This window comes from Perna viridis, chromosome 7 (genome assembly GCF_037379345.1).
Source record: "Perna viridis isolate PV_CMFRI_1.1 ecotype Kerala chromosome 7, ASM3737934v1, whole genome shotgun sequence".
NCBI classification, from domain to species: Eukaryota; Metazoa; Mollusca; class Bivalvia; order Mytilida; family Mytilidae; genus Perna; species Perna viridis.
The window spans coordinates 27,972,867-27,990,059 of NC_142451.1; the positions used below are offsets into that span (position 1 = coordinate 27,972,867).

The 17,193-nt window shown below is 32.3% G+C and overlaps 1 protein-coding gene and 1 long non-coding RNA gene across 3 annotated transcripts; one reads left to right on the forward strand and one right to left on the reverse strand.

The window, feature by feature from the left end:
• Window positions 1-2,541: 2,541 nt before the first annotated feature.
• Window positions 2,542-16,638, reverse strand: LOC148612131 (uncharacterized). Its single transcript, XM_088593294.1, has 3 exons — window positions 16,273-16,638; window positions 7,485-7,751; window positions 2,542-3,437 (listed from the first exon to the last, which is right to left on the reverse strand). Exons 1-3 carry the CDS (start codon window positions 16,607-16,609, stop codon window positions 2,719-2,721), a joined length of 1,323 nt encoding a protein of 440 aa, XP_088449420.1. The 5' UTR covers window positions 16,610-16,638; the 3' UTR covers window positions 2,542-2,718.
• Window positions 12,101-14,784, forward strand: LOC148612132 (uncharacterized). Of its 2 annotated transcripts, XR_015924317.1 has the most exons (4): window positions 12,101-12,862; window positions 13,982-14,020; window positions 14,232-14,285; window positions 14,695-14,784. It is a non-coding gene; the product is annotated as an uncharacterized LOC148612132 (long non-coding RNA). The 2 variants fall into 2 exon arrangements; XR_015924316.1 differs by having other exon boundaries at window positions 14,232-14,784.
• Window positions 16,639-17,193: the final 555 nt, after the last annotated feature.

Genomic DNA, 17,193 nt, shown 5'->3' on the forward strand with positions numbered 1-17,193 from the left:
CATTACCAACCTCCTTGGTGGTTTGTTTCCTTTATCGTTATATGTATAAATTTTATTTAAAAAAAAACAACGTATTAACACTCAAGTTATCGCACAAAAACCAAGAGAAAGAATGTACCGCATACCGACTAAAATTTCCGTGAAAAACCAAAAATTCGTATGCGGTTGATAAGCATTTTTAAATGATGTTGTATACATGTATGCCAATCATTCATCGTCGTTGCTTCTTTGAAACCTTATAAGTTCGACCATAATAGGCATCACATATAATGAACAAACACATTTTCGTTAGGAAAGTGCTATTTTACGTAGCATGACCATGCCAGGGTTACGGTTTGCATCAGATGTGAAAAGCATGTATGTTTTGCGTATACAAGTGATCTTTCAAGTAGCATGGCCATGTATACAGTACGGTTTGCGTCAGATAAGATTGGCATGTATGTTTTAGGTAGGACAATGCTCTTTCAAGTCGTAACGTCATATTATAAGAGTACAGTACGAATTACAATGTAGATATGATTGAAGATGTATGATTCAGGTAGGAAACTGTCATTGCACGTAGTATGGTCATATTTAAGGTACATATCAAATTGGATGTGATGAGCATGTATGATTCTAGTAAGAATGTGCTATTTCAAACATTATAACCATTTTTTAGTTTAGCCCGCGTCATATGGAATTGGCATGGAGAATGTGGATACAACAATTGTATTTCACACAGTATTGTTAGGTTCCACTATATATATAGGTCACTGCCTATAACTGTATGACAATTTGTGGAAATAAAGCTTTATTCGTGCGAAATTTTGCATTTTTGAAAAACAGCCTTTTGGTACAGGGAAGAGGATCCAATGCGGTGAGGATCTGAATCTTTCCGGATAGATTAAAGCATGCATTTAACACCTCTTTACCTTCACAAGTATTGGATCTATTTATGTACTATTGCTCTACTACCCACAATCAATATTTCCACCAAGTTTCACCTCTTTTTTTAAGTTTTACAAAATCAGACGGGGTCAGTTTTGTGTACGAAACAGCGCTCCTAAATCCCATTTGTATAGCGCAACCTTATCTCTGGAATTGTTAAATGTCAATGTTGGGGAGCTGTACGCATCAAACATTATGAGCGTGAATGATTTTGGGTAGAAAAGGGATATTTTAAGTAATTTGGCCATATAAAAAATACGGTTTGCATCTTAAGTGATTAACATTTTAGATTTTTGCAGGGAAATATTTGAAATAGTTTGGCCATGTCAAGCGTACAATACGTATCAGATGTGATAAGCATGAATGATTTTGGGTTGAAGTATTATTTTACTGACTATGACAATGTTAAGAGTACGGTTGGAATCGGATGTGGCAAGAATAAATTGCGGTTTCAACTCGTATGGCCATGTGAAGAGTAGGCTTTGTATCAGGTGTGATGAAAATGAACCATTTTAGGTAATAAAGTGTTATATGATGTAGTTCGGCAATAATAAGCATCATATATAATGAACATACACATTTTCGGTAGGAAAGTGCTATTTTACGTAGCATGGCCATGTCAGCGGTACGGTTTGCATCAAATGTTAAGAGCATGTATGTTCTGGGTAGAAAAGTGATCTTTATATAGAAAAGAATAACAATGTTAGTTCATGCCGCATCATATATATGTGATTGGCATGGAGAATTTGGGCACGAAAGTGGTATATTTGTTACATTTTTATTACATTTTTCGTTGTTTCCTCGATTAGATATTCGTTATGTAGGTTGTTGGTTGTGTGAATAGTGATTTACAAGTAATTAAATGTCTTGAAAGATGTTGACGATATACGTTAAGGGTAACGTTGTTGTCTATTATTAAGGTGTGAACAAGAACGAAATAGACCGGTTAACGTTAAAGATCGCAAAGTTATAAAAGAAATGAAGAAGCCCTACAGCATATAGGGCCTACTTCGGGGTACCCTTTTGAGTATTGTACACCTCTGTATTAAAAATTTCTATTGAGTGTTTCCAAATCAAACATCAATCAAACCGATGAAACAAAATAGTATTGTGCACCCTGAGAGGCCCTCAACATCAGACATGTAATTTTGATGGTCTTTATATTCACCATTCTAGCTAATGGCCCGAGTGACAGCAATCAGTTCTACTTCAGATAAACTCTAGTCTGGAATGATATCCGGTACAGTTTATCAGTCAAACATAGTCTACTAGAATGATGACCCATATATTAATCTTTAATTCATATGTGCATTCAATATGCATGGTTCAACAAATATTGCCATACTAAGTATCTTTACCTAGCAGGCATATTATATCTTTATTTGCCTCCAATCGTTATAAAGAACTGGGGACACTGAATTTACTGGTGGTGGAAAACACTCTTAAAATTGTTCCTTGAATACTGTATGCAGCTGAATAATTTTCGCCCTCTGGTGGAGAGCAGTTCTGTGTATACGATTACAAACTGCACACACTTCATTTCAAAGATGATTTTTAGTGAATTTTGATTCGCTGAGAAATAATTGAATAACTTGTTTGGACAAGATTACCAAAGCAAAATAATGTACTTCTTTATTTATAAAATATAATCATTATAAAACATGTAATAGATACAAAAAGAATGATTCATTGTTGGGGTTTAACACCCGAGCAGTAATATTTTAGCTATATTCAGGCGATAGTGTAAAAATAAATATAGTATGTTGATCAACATTTATGGATATTTACCATTCACACTAATGATGTGAAAAATGGTTCAATAAGCTTTAGTTTGTCAGGATCTATGCCATATTTTTGGGGTAGTTTCTCAGCTTTTACTTCTTGTGCTCTAGGAAAACCAGAGCATATTTCATTCTGATACTTTTTTAACACACCAAAATTTTCCAGCAAGACTTTAAACCCTGACTTTTCTGCAGTTCTATAAAAATCTGCACATATTTCTGATGGAAAAAGTGCAGAGTTTAATGCCATCCACAGAGAAAAAAAGGCATCTATATTTATCTCATCTTTTCCTTCAAAGAAATGCATTGGCTTACTCTGAACAAGCAGAACATCATTCTCTGCATCAAAAAAATTTATAAATACACTGTTCTGACATACCAGAAAAGAAGGAACAAGCAGGTTTCCTGAACTACTATGTAGTTTTGAAGCAAGGAATGAATTAATCATAGTCTGACTTATCACTTGCTTATAGGCCTTTCTAGTTAAATATGTACAAAAATCTTCATCAAAAATAGGTTTCACCTCAGCTAGGCAAAACCGATAGGTTTCTGGCTGAACTCCTGTTGTTGAGCAGTCAGCAGATTCTAGCTTCGTACTTTTTGATGAAGGTTCACCAGATCCATCTTCCTCTTCCATCTCTTTATAATTACAAGTTACTTTAACAATCTGGGATAACTTCCCAGTTTTGATTACTATATCAGCTCTTCCATGCCACAAATCTTTACAACCTAATGAAATAAATAAAGAATGTGACAGATAAGGACACAAATAACCACAATTGAAGACTCATATTAATTGAAAGTAAATGTCTGATACATTAAAAATGCAAACAGAAATTTTAGTGAAAAATCAACAAAGACAACTGCACCATAATATTAAATGACCACAGTCTTTTCTGGATCATATAAAATTTTTAAGTTCAATAAAAAATACACCGAAATCAGAAAAAAAATTAACTAGTACGTCAATTGTTAAGCAATTAAAAGGTTTTTTCCTTGAAAACTATCTCTGTCATATAAATGTACACGTAAAGACATTGGTTTGATACATAACATGCAACCTTCTACAAAGATTTGTTTTTTTTTTTGCACTTGGTAACCTAGTCAAATGCAATTTCGATGTTTCAATCAGGATTTGTGTAATGTAAACTTGAAGATCTTTCATTAGATATACAAGAACCTTACTTTCTGGGGACTTAAGCATTTTTAAGTTATTAACCCGAACTGGGTTCTTTTTCTGTTTAAAAAAGATTATTTGAGATGTTCACATTATGACCTTTAATTTGATATCAGAGTCCTAACTACAAGTATGTAAAAAACTTAAGTTTTGCACTCACTGACCTCATCAAACTCATTTTTTTCAAGACAAGACATCAATATTACTAATGTACGTTTCAAGACTTTTCATTTGACATGCAACAACACTACCCACTAAGAACTTTAATTTCTTGTACTTAATGACCCTACTCTTTGAACATGTATGACTTATCCATGTTGAAACTCTGATTTTTTAAATGTGCCCACTTAACCTTCAAAATGATATATCACATGACTCCCTATGAAGAAGTTGAAAAAATGATGAAATATCAAACCTATAAATACTGGTAGGTATTGATGAAATATATAAAACCATTGGAAAGTATGAAAATTTTAATTTGTTCCAGTATCGTTGGCATTTTATATTGGTCCTTGGTATTTTGTCAAACATTTGTACTAGAGCAGACCTTTCATTCTGTGTACTGATCATTTATGTGTCTATTGTGCATTTTAAAATATATACTCCCACCCTGAAAAATTAAATTTCAATAGATCCAAAACTAGACTATATTTCCCAAATCTAAAAACTGTATGATAATTTACAGAAGATATGCAAGAAAATTACAAAGCAATTTGGGCAATTGCTGAGTTCATTTTGAGCACAACAATTATTGAAATAAGATGCAATAACAAACTTCAGAACCAAGTCGTACAGACTTGAAACTACCACCATACATCTTAAGATTACTTGACTAAATCATAAGGTCAAGGTCAGACAATTATGTCAGGGTCACAAAACATTTAAATTGTCATAACCTTTGAACAGAAAGTCTGACAGATGTAAAATTAGTCTCAAAATAAAGGCTTATCTAGAGGGTCATTTCATATACTGTATGTATGCACTTATCTCTTAATATTTCTTAATATCAAGGCCTGGATTTTGCAGTGAGAAGACCTTCTAACACTCTGTGACCTTTGCCCTAGGATGCAAATGAAAGGTCACTTGGAGCAAAGATCATTGATTAAGGTCCCATGTCTCTACAACTTCCAGTTCTCAAAATATAAATTTTTAAAACTTTAGTACGATTTTTCAAGGGATATAACTCCCATAGCTTTTGATAACAAAATACATGTTCATGTTTATTTGTTAGGTCTTCTGTTGGTGTGCATGAAACTTTTTTCAGGTTAATTCTATTTATTATGGTTTCAAGATGTGAGCTATTGAAAGAAATTGTTTTAAGGGAACATAACTCTAAAAGATGATAATGAAATCCTTAGCAGGGTCATTTTCTAATAGAACATGATGATACCTACAAGTTCACTAAGTGTGATCAAAATATCCTATAAAATGAGTTTGGGGGACCATGTTGACTATTTTGAAAAAATTGCTAATAAACTGGAGAAAATGTCTACAATGGTTGATGAAATTCGTCATCCTGTTTAAGTCACAAATGAGCTCAATTGATGGTCCAAATTTGAACTTCAAATGATATCATGAAAGATTACGAAACAGGGCCATGTCAAAGTAAAAGTTGGAACAAAACAAAAACTAGCACTCTGTGACCTTTGACCTCGGATGATAATCAAAGATCACATGCACCAAAGATTATTGATGAAGGTCTCTTGTCTCTACAATTTCAGTTCTTGACATATGAATTTTCAAAAACTTAAGTATGATATTTCAAGGGATATAACTCCTGTATGGTTTGATAACAAAATACATGTTTATGTTTTTTAATTAAGTCTTCTGCAAGAATTCAGCTTAACCTAACTGTTTTGGACATATATGCCAAAAACTAGTCAGACCCTATGTTCTATTTTTAGTAATGGCAACCACGTTTTTCTCCAGATCTATTAGTTTTATGCAGGATACCCCTAGGTACATTTGTACCAAGTTTGGTTTCAATTGGTCAAGTAGTGTCAGAGAAGGAGATTTTTGAAAGAAATAACATTAAAAATAGCAAAAGACGTTGAAAAAGGCCAACAACTCCAACATGGTTTAATGGATTAAAATGAAATTTTAACTGCAGACAGATCTCATCATGCTGAACACTTTTACCCATGTCAGAACTTAGCTAAACCTAAGGATTTTGGAGATATACATGAAAAACTACTGTCCTACTCCTGTTCTATTTTTAGTAATGGCGGTCAAATTTTTGACGGATCAAAAATTGCCAAATCAGTTCTATGCAGGATACCATAAGGAACATTCACACCAAGTTTTGTTCTAATTGGTCAAGTAGTGTCAGAGGAGAAGAGTCTTGAAAAATTGTTAATGACAACGATGATGAACACCAAGTGATGGCAATATCTCATGTGGCCTTCAGCCAAGTGAGCTTAAAATACAGAATGGGGTTAATTTTAATGCCAATAAATGAGTACTATTAAAAAATATATAAATGCATGCAAACAAATTTATCATTTTACATTATAGTACATGTAAAAACAGTTGAATAATTCTTCAGCCTGTTGTTCCATTAAGATGATTTTTAATTTCTGCTTAAAAAACTTTTTCCATAGGCACTTCTTATTTCATTTGAGATGGAATATCCAATGAGATAGGCCAGAGTAAACAAAAGTAGTTCTGAATAGTTCTGTTTTAGGTTTAGGAATAACAAGAGCATTGTTTATGGCATTTTGTAAGTGGTAAGGCTTTAATTCAGAAACAAATTTTACCGTATTGCAGGTAATTTTTGCGGCTGGCAAAATTTGTGATATGCTTGATAAAGGGGGGGGGGGGGCATTAAATTTCTGCGATCTTTAATTTTAGCGTGTTCATAATTAGTTTGAAAGAAATTTTGTACCTCAATATCGATATTGAGCTTTGAATCCCTTACAGTGCTCTCACTCAAACTTTTTTCGAGAAGTGGACTAAACTTTGTCAAAGCTCTAGAATTCCCATTTTCGGCGGCATATATCCCAATATCAAATCTCTGTTTCGGGGGAATACGTTTTATATGATCCTCTTTTAGATGACGTTGGGGATTTGGCACTGTCTAAAAACTCCCTAGTTTGATCGAATTGCGGTCCATCGGGAATTTGATTCTTTTCTTTGTCTTTTGTCAAAATTTCAACAAGGACATGTTGACTGTTTGAACCACAAAAAATTTCTGATATTAAAGAGTACTACATGTATGAGATATATGCAGTTTTAAAAAGTGTTCACTTGTCGATAATCCAAAAGCCCTAAAGATATAATATATGAAATTGAGACAAAAGATACCGGGGTAGATGAAAGATTCAGTCTATGGGAGATAACTGTGAAATATCTGGACTAAAATTTGACGATCTTTTATTTTCACGATTCCCCAAACCTCGCTAAAATTTCCCGCTATATGGTATTCTATCTTCTAAACAAGATGGAGTTAGCCAATATAAACATTTGAAGATCAATAGCCTCTAGTGATTTATAATTCTGTTCTCAGCAGTTAGCCAACCTAAAGAATTATAGAATGTATTAGATGTATGATATCTCATACAGGCATTTCGCCAAGTGAGCTAAATACATATGTATCTTACCGAAATTTGTATTTGCCTGATTTATGCATTTTTTACAAAACATACATTCAGTCTCAGGTTTTGGATATTTATCAGAACTGCCATGAGAGGATCTGTAACATCTATTATCAACAATCACTCTTCCTTCACACAGAAGTGGAGAAAAAACATGACAGGCAAGAACTGCTTGGATAACTGATTCTGTATGCTTAAGTGATTCTTCATCAAGAGCTTTATTGTCATCAATTAAGCACTGCAATTTTCTCAAACACTGTACATGGCTCCCTCCTGAAAATAACAAATTACATGTATATTAACATGAGGAATAAGAGGCTCTAAAGAACCTAAATCGCTCACCTCGCTTGATAAGCAACATTCTATTTTTTTGTATGAGTGGCCATGTTTTTTCACAAATAAAAGTTCAAAAGCTTATACATGTACCATGGAATCATCATACATGTATCAACTTTCATTTTAAAAAAATGCTTTCTAGTAGTAAAGTAATAAATGTGATATCAAAAATTCAAACTACAGGCTCTAGAGACACTGAATGGCTCACCTGATCAAAAATATTCTTTCAAACCTTCTAAAACAATAACTCCAAATTGGGACTCTTGACTCTACTGTACCAGTCTATTGTCATAAGAATCATACATGTATAATCAATAGAGGGCATCTCAGATTTCCATCAGGTATTCACATTATAATTTAAGACCCCACGCATTCCCATGTTGGATACTAAAATAATTTTTTTTCGTAAAATACATGTGGAAGGGCCCCAATAAAAAAAGGAATAAGAGTGTTTTTAGGCTTTAGACCTTTATCTTTTAACTAACTTCTGTTACTCAGAATTGTAGTTTAAAATTCCAGATTGTTTACATTGCAAGGTGGTTGTGTATCAAGAGCACATGTTTTTGGTGGAAGAATCAGTAAAGAAATAAAATTTCCCCGGTCTAAAAAATAGCACCACATGTGTAATGAACAAATATGGACTTAAATCATGATGTGGGGTTTCTGTCATGGATAAAGTTCATTATAACAACAACAAGAACAACTAGTGTGTCAACTTTAAAAACAAGAATAAGACTTCTTTTTTCCTGGTACATGTAACTACATGTACATTTGTACGTTAGCTCCACACTACTAACTACCTGAGTTTTGACCAACATGAATTTTAAAGCCTGAGTAGTCTATTACATGTACCTGATTAGGTAATTAAAATTCTATAAATACAAAATGTACAAGTATATTGAATATTACAAAGACTATAAAAAAATTTAATTCAGAATGCTTTTAACTGAATGAATATCAAATTCAAATGAGCCTTTGATGCCCCAAAACAAATGAAAAATCGTAATTCCCAATGGGTCTGCTGTCAGCAAAAATTTACAGGTATAACATCAATGAAAAACCCAGAGTGTGAATGAATTAGAGGAAATGTTCATGTAAAATTACATTTCATAATTTGACTGAATATCTTTTCAATTTTTGTGTTAAATCAAGATGTTCAATATAGATTTTAACTTCTTGGTTAAATATAAAAAGGAAAAACAGTATTAAAGTTATAATTACTGCAATTGAAGAAAAAAGTTGAAATATTTACCTATGAATAATCCTGGTCAATCTAAATACCCCAAAGACCGGTCTTAGTGCACTAAGAACAACAAGAGGCTCCCAGGAGCCTGAATCGCTCACCTGGTTGAATTCTATCTTTCAAAGGCAATAAAGTTAACTAGAAGTTTTCCAACAATTTTGACTCAAGAAGACTTTCGTAGGACTTATCAAAAGGATCATTTCAGCAATTTAAAGTTTCTTTCTATCTATCATAGTTTTCAAGATAACTTTTCCTATTTCAAGGGCAATAACTCTTATAAGGAGTCGTTTGAAAACTTTTATGCCTAAAGACTTCTATAGTCCTAAAAACAAGTATCATTTCACCTATTGAAAGAATTTGGCTAAACATAACCATTATTGAGATATTTCCAAAAAACTACTGTCTGACCCCTATGTTCTGTGTTTAGGAACGGCAGCCATGTTTTTCCACGAATCAAAAATCCCCACATCTGTTCTATGCAGGATACCCCTAGAAACATTCGTACCAAGTTTGGTTTCAATTGGGAAAAATAGTGTCAACCGAGAAGACTTTTGAAAGAAGTAGCATTTAAAATAGCAAAAAAAGTAAATGTTAGTTTGAAAAAAGGCAATAACTCCAACATGGCTACCTGGATTAAAATGGAAATTTGACCGCTGAAAGATCTCATCATGCTGAACAGTTTTACCCTATGTCAAAATTAACTAAACCTAATGATTTTGGAGATATACATGTATTAATAATTAGTAAGTTTGGCTTGAATCACAGTTACATGTATGTGTATGAGTGCATGTGGGTTTGAAGTGACACTTTGTTTGGATAAGGCAAAAAATAAAGATAATTAAGCTAACTATTATCACTTATTAAAAAAAAAGTCAGGGAAATTTATTGGATAATAGACTACCATTGTGATATATCAAGATGAAGTCATTCATTTATCAATTTAAATCATAACTATTAATTATTTGAAAATAACCCACTAAACAATGTACATGTACATGCAGGTCTGTACAGGTTAATTTGTGCTTTGTATCAATTACAATTCAATTGTACTCATCATAATGTCAGAACAGCAGGGATTGAATTTCAGATTTTTTTCCACTAGCTAAATTTAGCAAGTACTGAAAATTTACACTCGCTAAATTAAAGTTTTTTAGGCTATTTCTGGACTTTACCTATATTACATACAGAATTCCACTAACAAGTTTTACCAAGTGGAAATAGTTCCTACTAGCAAAATTGATTTTCAACTTGCATTTAGCGAGTATTTCCCCTTAAATTTGATCCCTGAACAGGGATGATTTACATGAATTGTCTTTTTCTTTTTGAAGAAGAGACCACATCATTCTTAGACTTTAAGGACATGTTATTATAAGAAACAAGTTCTCAATGACAATCTGATCACTTACTACATTCAATTAAAGTTACTTATTATACATGTACAATGTACTTATTCATTTGCAAGTATAGAAGATGGAATTACAGAATTGAACTTATCTTATTTGTTTATTACTTACAATATATTAGAATACACGTCCTTGAGATACAACTTCATATCAATGCGATAAAATATTCTAGCAGTGAAGTATGATTTCTCCCCATTCCAGACTCACTTCTCCCTTTCACTTCTGGAAGGGAGAAGTCACTTCTCCTATTCACTGAATCCTAGATTATGCCCTGTGGAGGTACATGTACAAACAGTACTTCAACTTCGGAAAGATGTCATCTTATGGGTCTTAGAGCTACTTGCGTGGTCTTTGAGGTGTTTAGACGTACCCATATACAATTCATATGAACATAAACAGCAATGTACATTTTGAGTACACAGATCAATTTTTAAATAATTCATTAAATTTGAAGTGGCATGTTTCCACACAAGACCTTGTAATGTTGTGTCACGTGAGCTGAATACAGTGCTATCCAAAAATCCTGGGGAGAACACTGATGTTTGGATTAAAGAAAAAGGTGAAATACATGTAGGTGATAAATATACCATCTGGTCTTTGATTGATTGCATTATGCTCAGTTCATCCTGAAATGAAATTAACAGTAATAAAGCATCATCACTCACAAACTGAAAAGAACTGAGCTATGACAAAGATTTTGTCCTAAAGAAAGAAGTTGCACATCAAAGACAAAAGGATATTGCTTGAGAGTACATTTATAGAAAGAAATGTTGCAAGCAAATTTGAAAGAAAAATGGGTTCTCCAAAGTTAATATGAATAAAGCTCCAAGCTATGCACGTACTGTACAATCCACCCAGAGAGGGAGGATTCTTTTTATTTCTGAGTCCAGTGGATCACAGAGTTTTACAGAGTCCACTCCTAAAATCTTCAAAGCGGTGTCTTCCATCTGGGAGTATTTTATAGCCTTTTGGGAGTATTTCGGAGTCACTCCAGGTATTATATTACCTCGTGTATTATTATTATCATGTTCACCTGATAAGGTAACACAGGATGTACATGTACATGTAGGTGGTGCTTCAAAGGATAATCATGGCTATAGAAAACTCGGGGCTAGGAGTATTTTATTGCCTTTTGGAGGAAGTACGCCAAGATCAGTCTAGGATTTTTAAGGCAATTTGGGGAATTACCTGGAGTCTTCAGAAAAATGACTCCGAAATGGGAGTTAATGAGAATCTATACTCTTTAGGTGTATAGTAGCTACCAATGAAGAACTGCTATGTACATGTAGTTAAGTTTAAAAAAAAGGAATACTAGGGTTATTTCACTTATAAGGCTTGGACGGAAGCCAATGTAGAAATACATGTTTGGAGTTTGAATGTTTATTGTGTTGATTTCATTAGAAGTATAAAAATCTTATGTTGATGCATTTGTACCTTTGACTGTATATTCATTAAATCATCATTAATCAAGTGATAGCCAAGCAGTAAACAGTGACATATTACACTTTAATTGAAATTTAATGTAAGCTAGAGACTGCCATTTTAGCAGAAGTACAAAAAATATACAATGTACATGTGCATTTATTATGTTCATTGTATAATAATGTGATTTTGAAAGGTGAAAAACAGTTAGATTTTACTTTTATTAGGGAGGTCGGTAGTGCGTTTATCGATATTCTTGCGAGAGCAAAATTCTCAATTTTGAGTCAACTTTAACACGTTAGAAAATGGTTAAAAATCCATTGCATGACAATAAAAAATATATGTAATTGAAGATGAGACATTTCTCTTTCTAAATATACAACTTTAATTGTTATTGGAGTTGATGGTCATTTGGTACAAACGTTTGAAGTGACGATACTTTGAGAAAAATGGCCGCCTGAAAAACTATGTGTCAAAGATCATACCTATTTCAAAATTCATTCCGCAAGCTATTACTGGACCGATTTTCTTCATTTATGGCTTAAATTTTTGGAAATATCTTCAATTTTGATAATCCGGTTGTCAGGCTAATTTTTTGGTTACAAAACATATTTTTTACGTAATTTTAAGGAAAAACATGTTGAAAAAAAATAGTTTTTGCGTACCCGGAATGCACTGACAGTCGGATTCCGAAAATTTAATCCTATCTGCGTCCATCCGTAACCCTGGTTTCAGAAGAAAAACAATAATAGCTTGCGGAATCGATTGGATATTAGGGTGGTCAGGGCGTGGTTTTCACAAAAATTAAAGCGGGACCGGTTATCGTTCTTGCTAACCGGATGTTACTGATCCGCCATAGCTTCTGTTAAGATTTTCGAACACTCGTGGATAAATGCCTTTTACCGACTGTTTTCTGGACGGATTTTTGACTGGTGGTGCAGACAACGATGGACCTAGGCCATGGAGGCCAATCACTTACGGTAAGTACCTAAATTATGTCTAATATAAGCCTAATCGCCCTGTTTCCGTAAGGTCAAATTCTAGAATGACCTTTTATCATCTGCAAGCTTAAAAACTATATTCACCTTCTTGGAAGGTCTGATTTTCGTTTGATTCTGTATGAGCTGATTTAAAAAAGATTACACTCATTTAGCATTAGTTGGAATATGTTTCCATAACATTTTTATTAAACGATGAATATGTAATGAAGTAAATTCTCCCAACGTTTGATTGCAATCCATTCAAAATCTTTCGGACTTTATCGACTTTCCTATATTATCGGAAGTCTCTGTATTTTACCTTGCTTTTTTTCTATTGGTTGGGAGAATTTGCACATATTGCATTTAATTTTCTTGATAATTCAATTTTAATTTATATGTAGTGCCCAATTTATATGAAACTCACATGTTTAAGCATAAACCTTCTTTATATTTATTTTAACTGTTTTATTTATCCAAAATTATCATATGTAGAAAAAAAATCAACCTTAAATTGCTTCTTCAAATGATACACAACTTTTTTTCTGGTTTTCATTTTATCAGTTAATATATATTAATTATGACTTTTATTAGAACAATTATCATGTAGCCCTGCTTGTACTTTACTTGATAAATAGAACTTATTTGATGAGATTTATATATGTGGCAATTGCATATTTTACATATGACCTGCATCTTCTTAAGTTTACTTTATATATTCATATTGTACAATTTTTAACAGCTAACTTACATATTCATTTTTTAGAGGATTGTAGATGCTCTACTTATTTAATATTCATATACATGTACAATTGCTTGGAAAAGGTTTAAAATCCTAGTAATATACATTATTTATCATTAAATTTTAATTAATTATGGTTTAATTTTTTTTTTGCCTTTTTAGGATCACATTGATTGACTCATAATACCAATCTTTTGTTGTATGTATATGAAACATACTTGTACTATGTTTTTTCTTCTAATTATTGATTTATTTCAGAAGAAAGTATTAGTAAACAGGCTGCCTAAATATTTATTTTATTTTGTCATATAAAAAGTAAACACTGATGTAAATTTTATTATGATTTAGTTTTATTTTCTGTTTGTTTTTCATCATTTTAGTTTCATTTTGTTGAGTTCTGGAGATGTTTCGAATTTATGGTAAGTTAGTTTTTATACTTTGATTTAGTTTAGTAGCTTTATTTATTTTAATAGTAAAACTTTTGAGTCTTTTAATTATGGTAACAAATAAGCATTTACATTTGAATCATATATTACTTACAAGAACTGTCGATTAGTTTTGTGTTTAGACTCTGCTTTAAAACTGCTTCACAGTACATATTCATTGAATTCCACTACTTGTTTATTTCAGATGGCCTGAGGAGCAAAGTGGGCTATGCTATGAGACGAATATGGGCTGTCTGAGGTAGGACCATATGGGGTACAGTAAGTAGGGTAGTTCCAGACACACTTGAACCTGATAACCTGATTGGTAAGAGAGTTCAACACTTGATAGAAGAACCAGACGGATCACGCAGCGAAATTATTCATATTAAGTTATTTAACATAACATTAATATAACCTTATAAAACAATCTTCTTGTTTTGAAATGAAGATAATTATTCTGGAAAAGGAAGTTTGGTGTTTTTAACTCCTCGCCACATCTTTTGTCAACCGCTTTGTGAGCAACCAACATCAAATAAAGTTTTACATTTTTTCAGATTGTTAGCAAACCAGATTATGATTTAATAGAAAGTAAACTAACTGTAAGTAAATTGATAAGGTAAATGATGTTAATAGGTGTAATGTCCTTATGTACATAATCTCTTTTGTAGATTTGGCAGACATAGTAGATCCTGGTGAAGAAACCCTTCTGGCCTGAAATGGAAACTTCGAAAAGTTCATTAAATTTAATCAAATGATGATATTTTGTTTATTATCATTTAATGTACATAATAGTACACATGAGGAAACAGCTAGGGCTTCAAAGTTCCATAGTGAAAGGATGCGCATTGGTTCAAGTCAATGTATTCATAAAAATTTTCTCAATTTCTTGGGAAAACAGCATTTGTTTTTGAAATTTTATTCAATTTTAACATAATCATGAGATTATTATTATGTTTAAAGACCCTATTTAAACAAGAAAACATTACAAGACTACATTAGGAATCTTAGAATTGACCAGACCTTGATATAATATTATTTTGCCACTTTTTGCAGCAAAAATGTATGTTTATTTTGATTATCGTCTGGCTTCATTTAAGGTATAGGCCTAACAAATTTTCATCCACATTAAACATTTTATAGCAAAATAAGATGAAAGTATCTTCATGTGATAGCTTAGATTCTAAGCTTTAAAATGGTACCACATAAGTATATGGTAGGTTGATATTTTGATCAATATTAGCATAAATATGCGTTTTTTTTTTTAAATCTGAAATTTTCAAAAATGTTCGATTTACCCCCATTTTTCAACATTTGCTTGTTGATTTTTAAATATAATTCAATTATTTCTTGATAAAAATGTGTTTTTACATATTTAATCACAATAACAATAACTGTCATGTGCTAAAAACTGCTTTTAAATTCAAAATGTCTTTTTCTGTCTGACCTTTCGCCATTTTTTGCACTGAAAATAGCTCTAAAATTTACCCTAAAATGTAAATTTTCTACCTCAAAAAATTTTTTTGAGCAGAAAAACATGATTTTTCAAGTCAAGCAACTTTATTGCCACACAAAACAAGTGACAGAAAAAATTAAATATTTTTTTTGAATTCTTAGTAAGCAAAAATGTATTTTTTTGTTGAAAAAACGCATATAAAAAAAAGGGGGTCTGCCGCAGCGTTTTTGATTCCAATGAAAAACAAATCAGAGGTTTTTACATAATATTTGTTTATTTATTTCTGTTTAATGGATTACTCTTGAAAGAATAGCAAAGTATCAGAATTCTACTACCTTCCAATTTCCAAATATGAATATCCAAAAATGGCACTTTAATTCATGATGCTGTTGACACATAGCAAAAAAAAACTAAGTCCAAAGTGTTTTTTTGCCGATTTTAAAAAAGTGTAATTTTCTTTGTATCTAAGATACAATTTTCCTGAATGGCTTAAATCAAAGTATGAAATGGCTTTATTTATATGATTAAGACACAATGTATGAATTTCTTTACCTGTTTGACTTATGTGGGCCACAGAAGTGCCCAAAATGTGACATTATTGCCTTCGCAAGAAAAATGACCAAAATTTTGAACTTTAAATTGTAATAACTTTTGAACCCCTTGACCGATTTTAAAAATTTTTGCACCAAAAAGTTACATTTGTTGGGCTCTTTCAAACTAATATAAACTTGTACATTTTCTACATACTTCATATTTTGACTGACCTCCCTACTTTTATATTTACAATAATTACCAGAAGTCAGAACTTCCACATACTGTAAAAGACCTTCTACAGCTTTTCTTTGGCTTTGGTTGACAATATTTGAGTAATTTCCTTTTGCTTTACACAAGACTTTCAGTAATCCATTCATATAGATCTCAGATAAATATGTTCCTAAATACGTACGCTCGGAATATTTCGAAGAAATATCTAATGTCAACGTAACATCCGTTGAAAAATTTGCGAATGTATTCGCATTGCAGTCTTTCACTCCTAAATGTAGATACGGAATGGTCCAAAAGTCGCCGAAGTAAACATAATCAGCTGACAACAACTTATCTAATGTGGATATGGCCGTGGCTAACGCCATCTTGAATTGTAATATATGGTGCGAATGGCACTTTTCGGCCATAGTCCACCTCGGCCATAGTCGTTGAAGCCATAGTTTTCAATATGTATTCAATTATTATATTATAGATAAGTTAACATTTAATTGGTTTCATATGTAATATACTTATCATTGTCATCTTTTTTTTTGTGTGTGGTAAAGTAGTTTTATTAGAGTTCAAAAGTGTTTGATGTTAAATGGAATCGATAACATACAAACGGCAAATCTTTGTGAAGAATGATATGTGGAGCAAAATAATATACCCCTTGCACATACTTAAGAGGATTCTGTATGTTAATTTTAACAGGTTTTGTTGATGATTTAAATTTTTTTCTAGTTGCCTGGGCTTAAATTAGGTGATACTGATTTTCCGATGCATTTTATGAACTGTACATTATTTAATGCAGGTCTTTGCTATATAGGGTATATAAGTATCCTCATGTGACCCCGTGATTTCATGAGATCGGGTCCTAGTCTACCATTCAAAAGCATGGATACTTGTCATTTAGAGAGCACTGAGTTCAGTGTTGAGGGCAAAACATCTTTCGTGTAAAAATACCGATTAA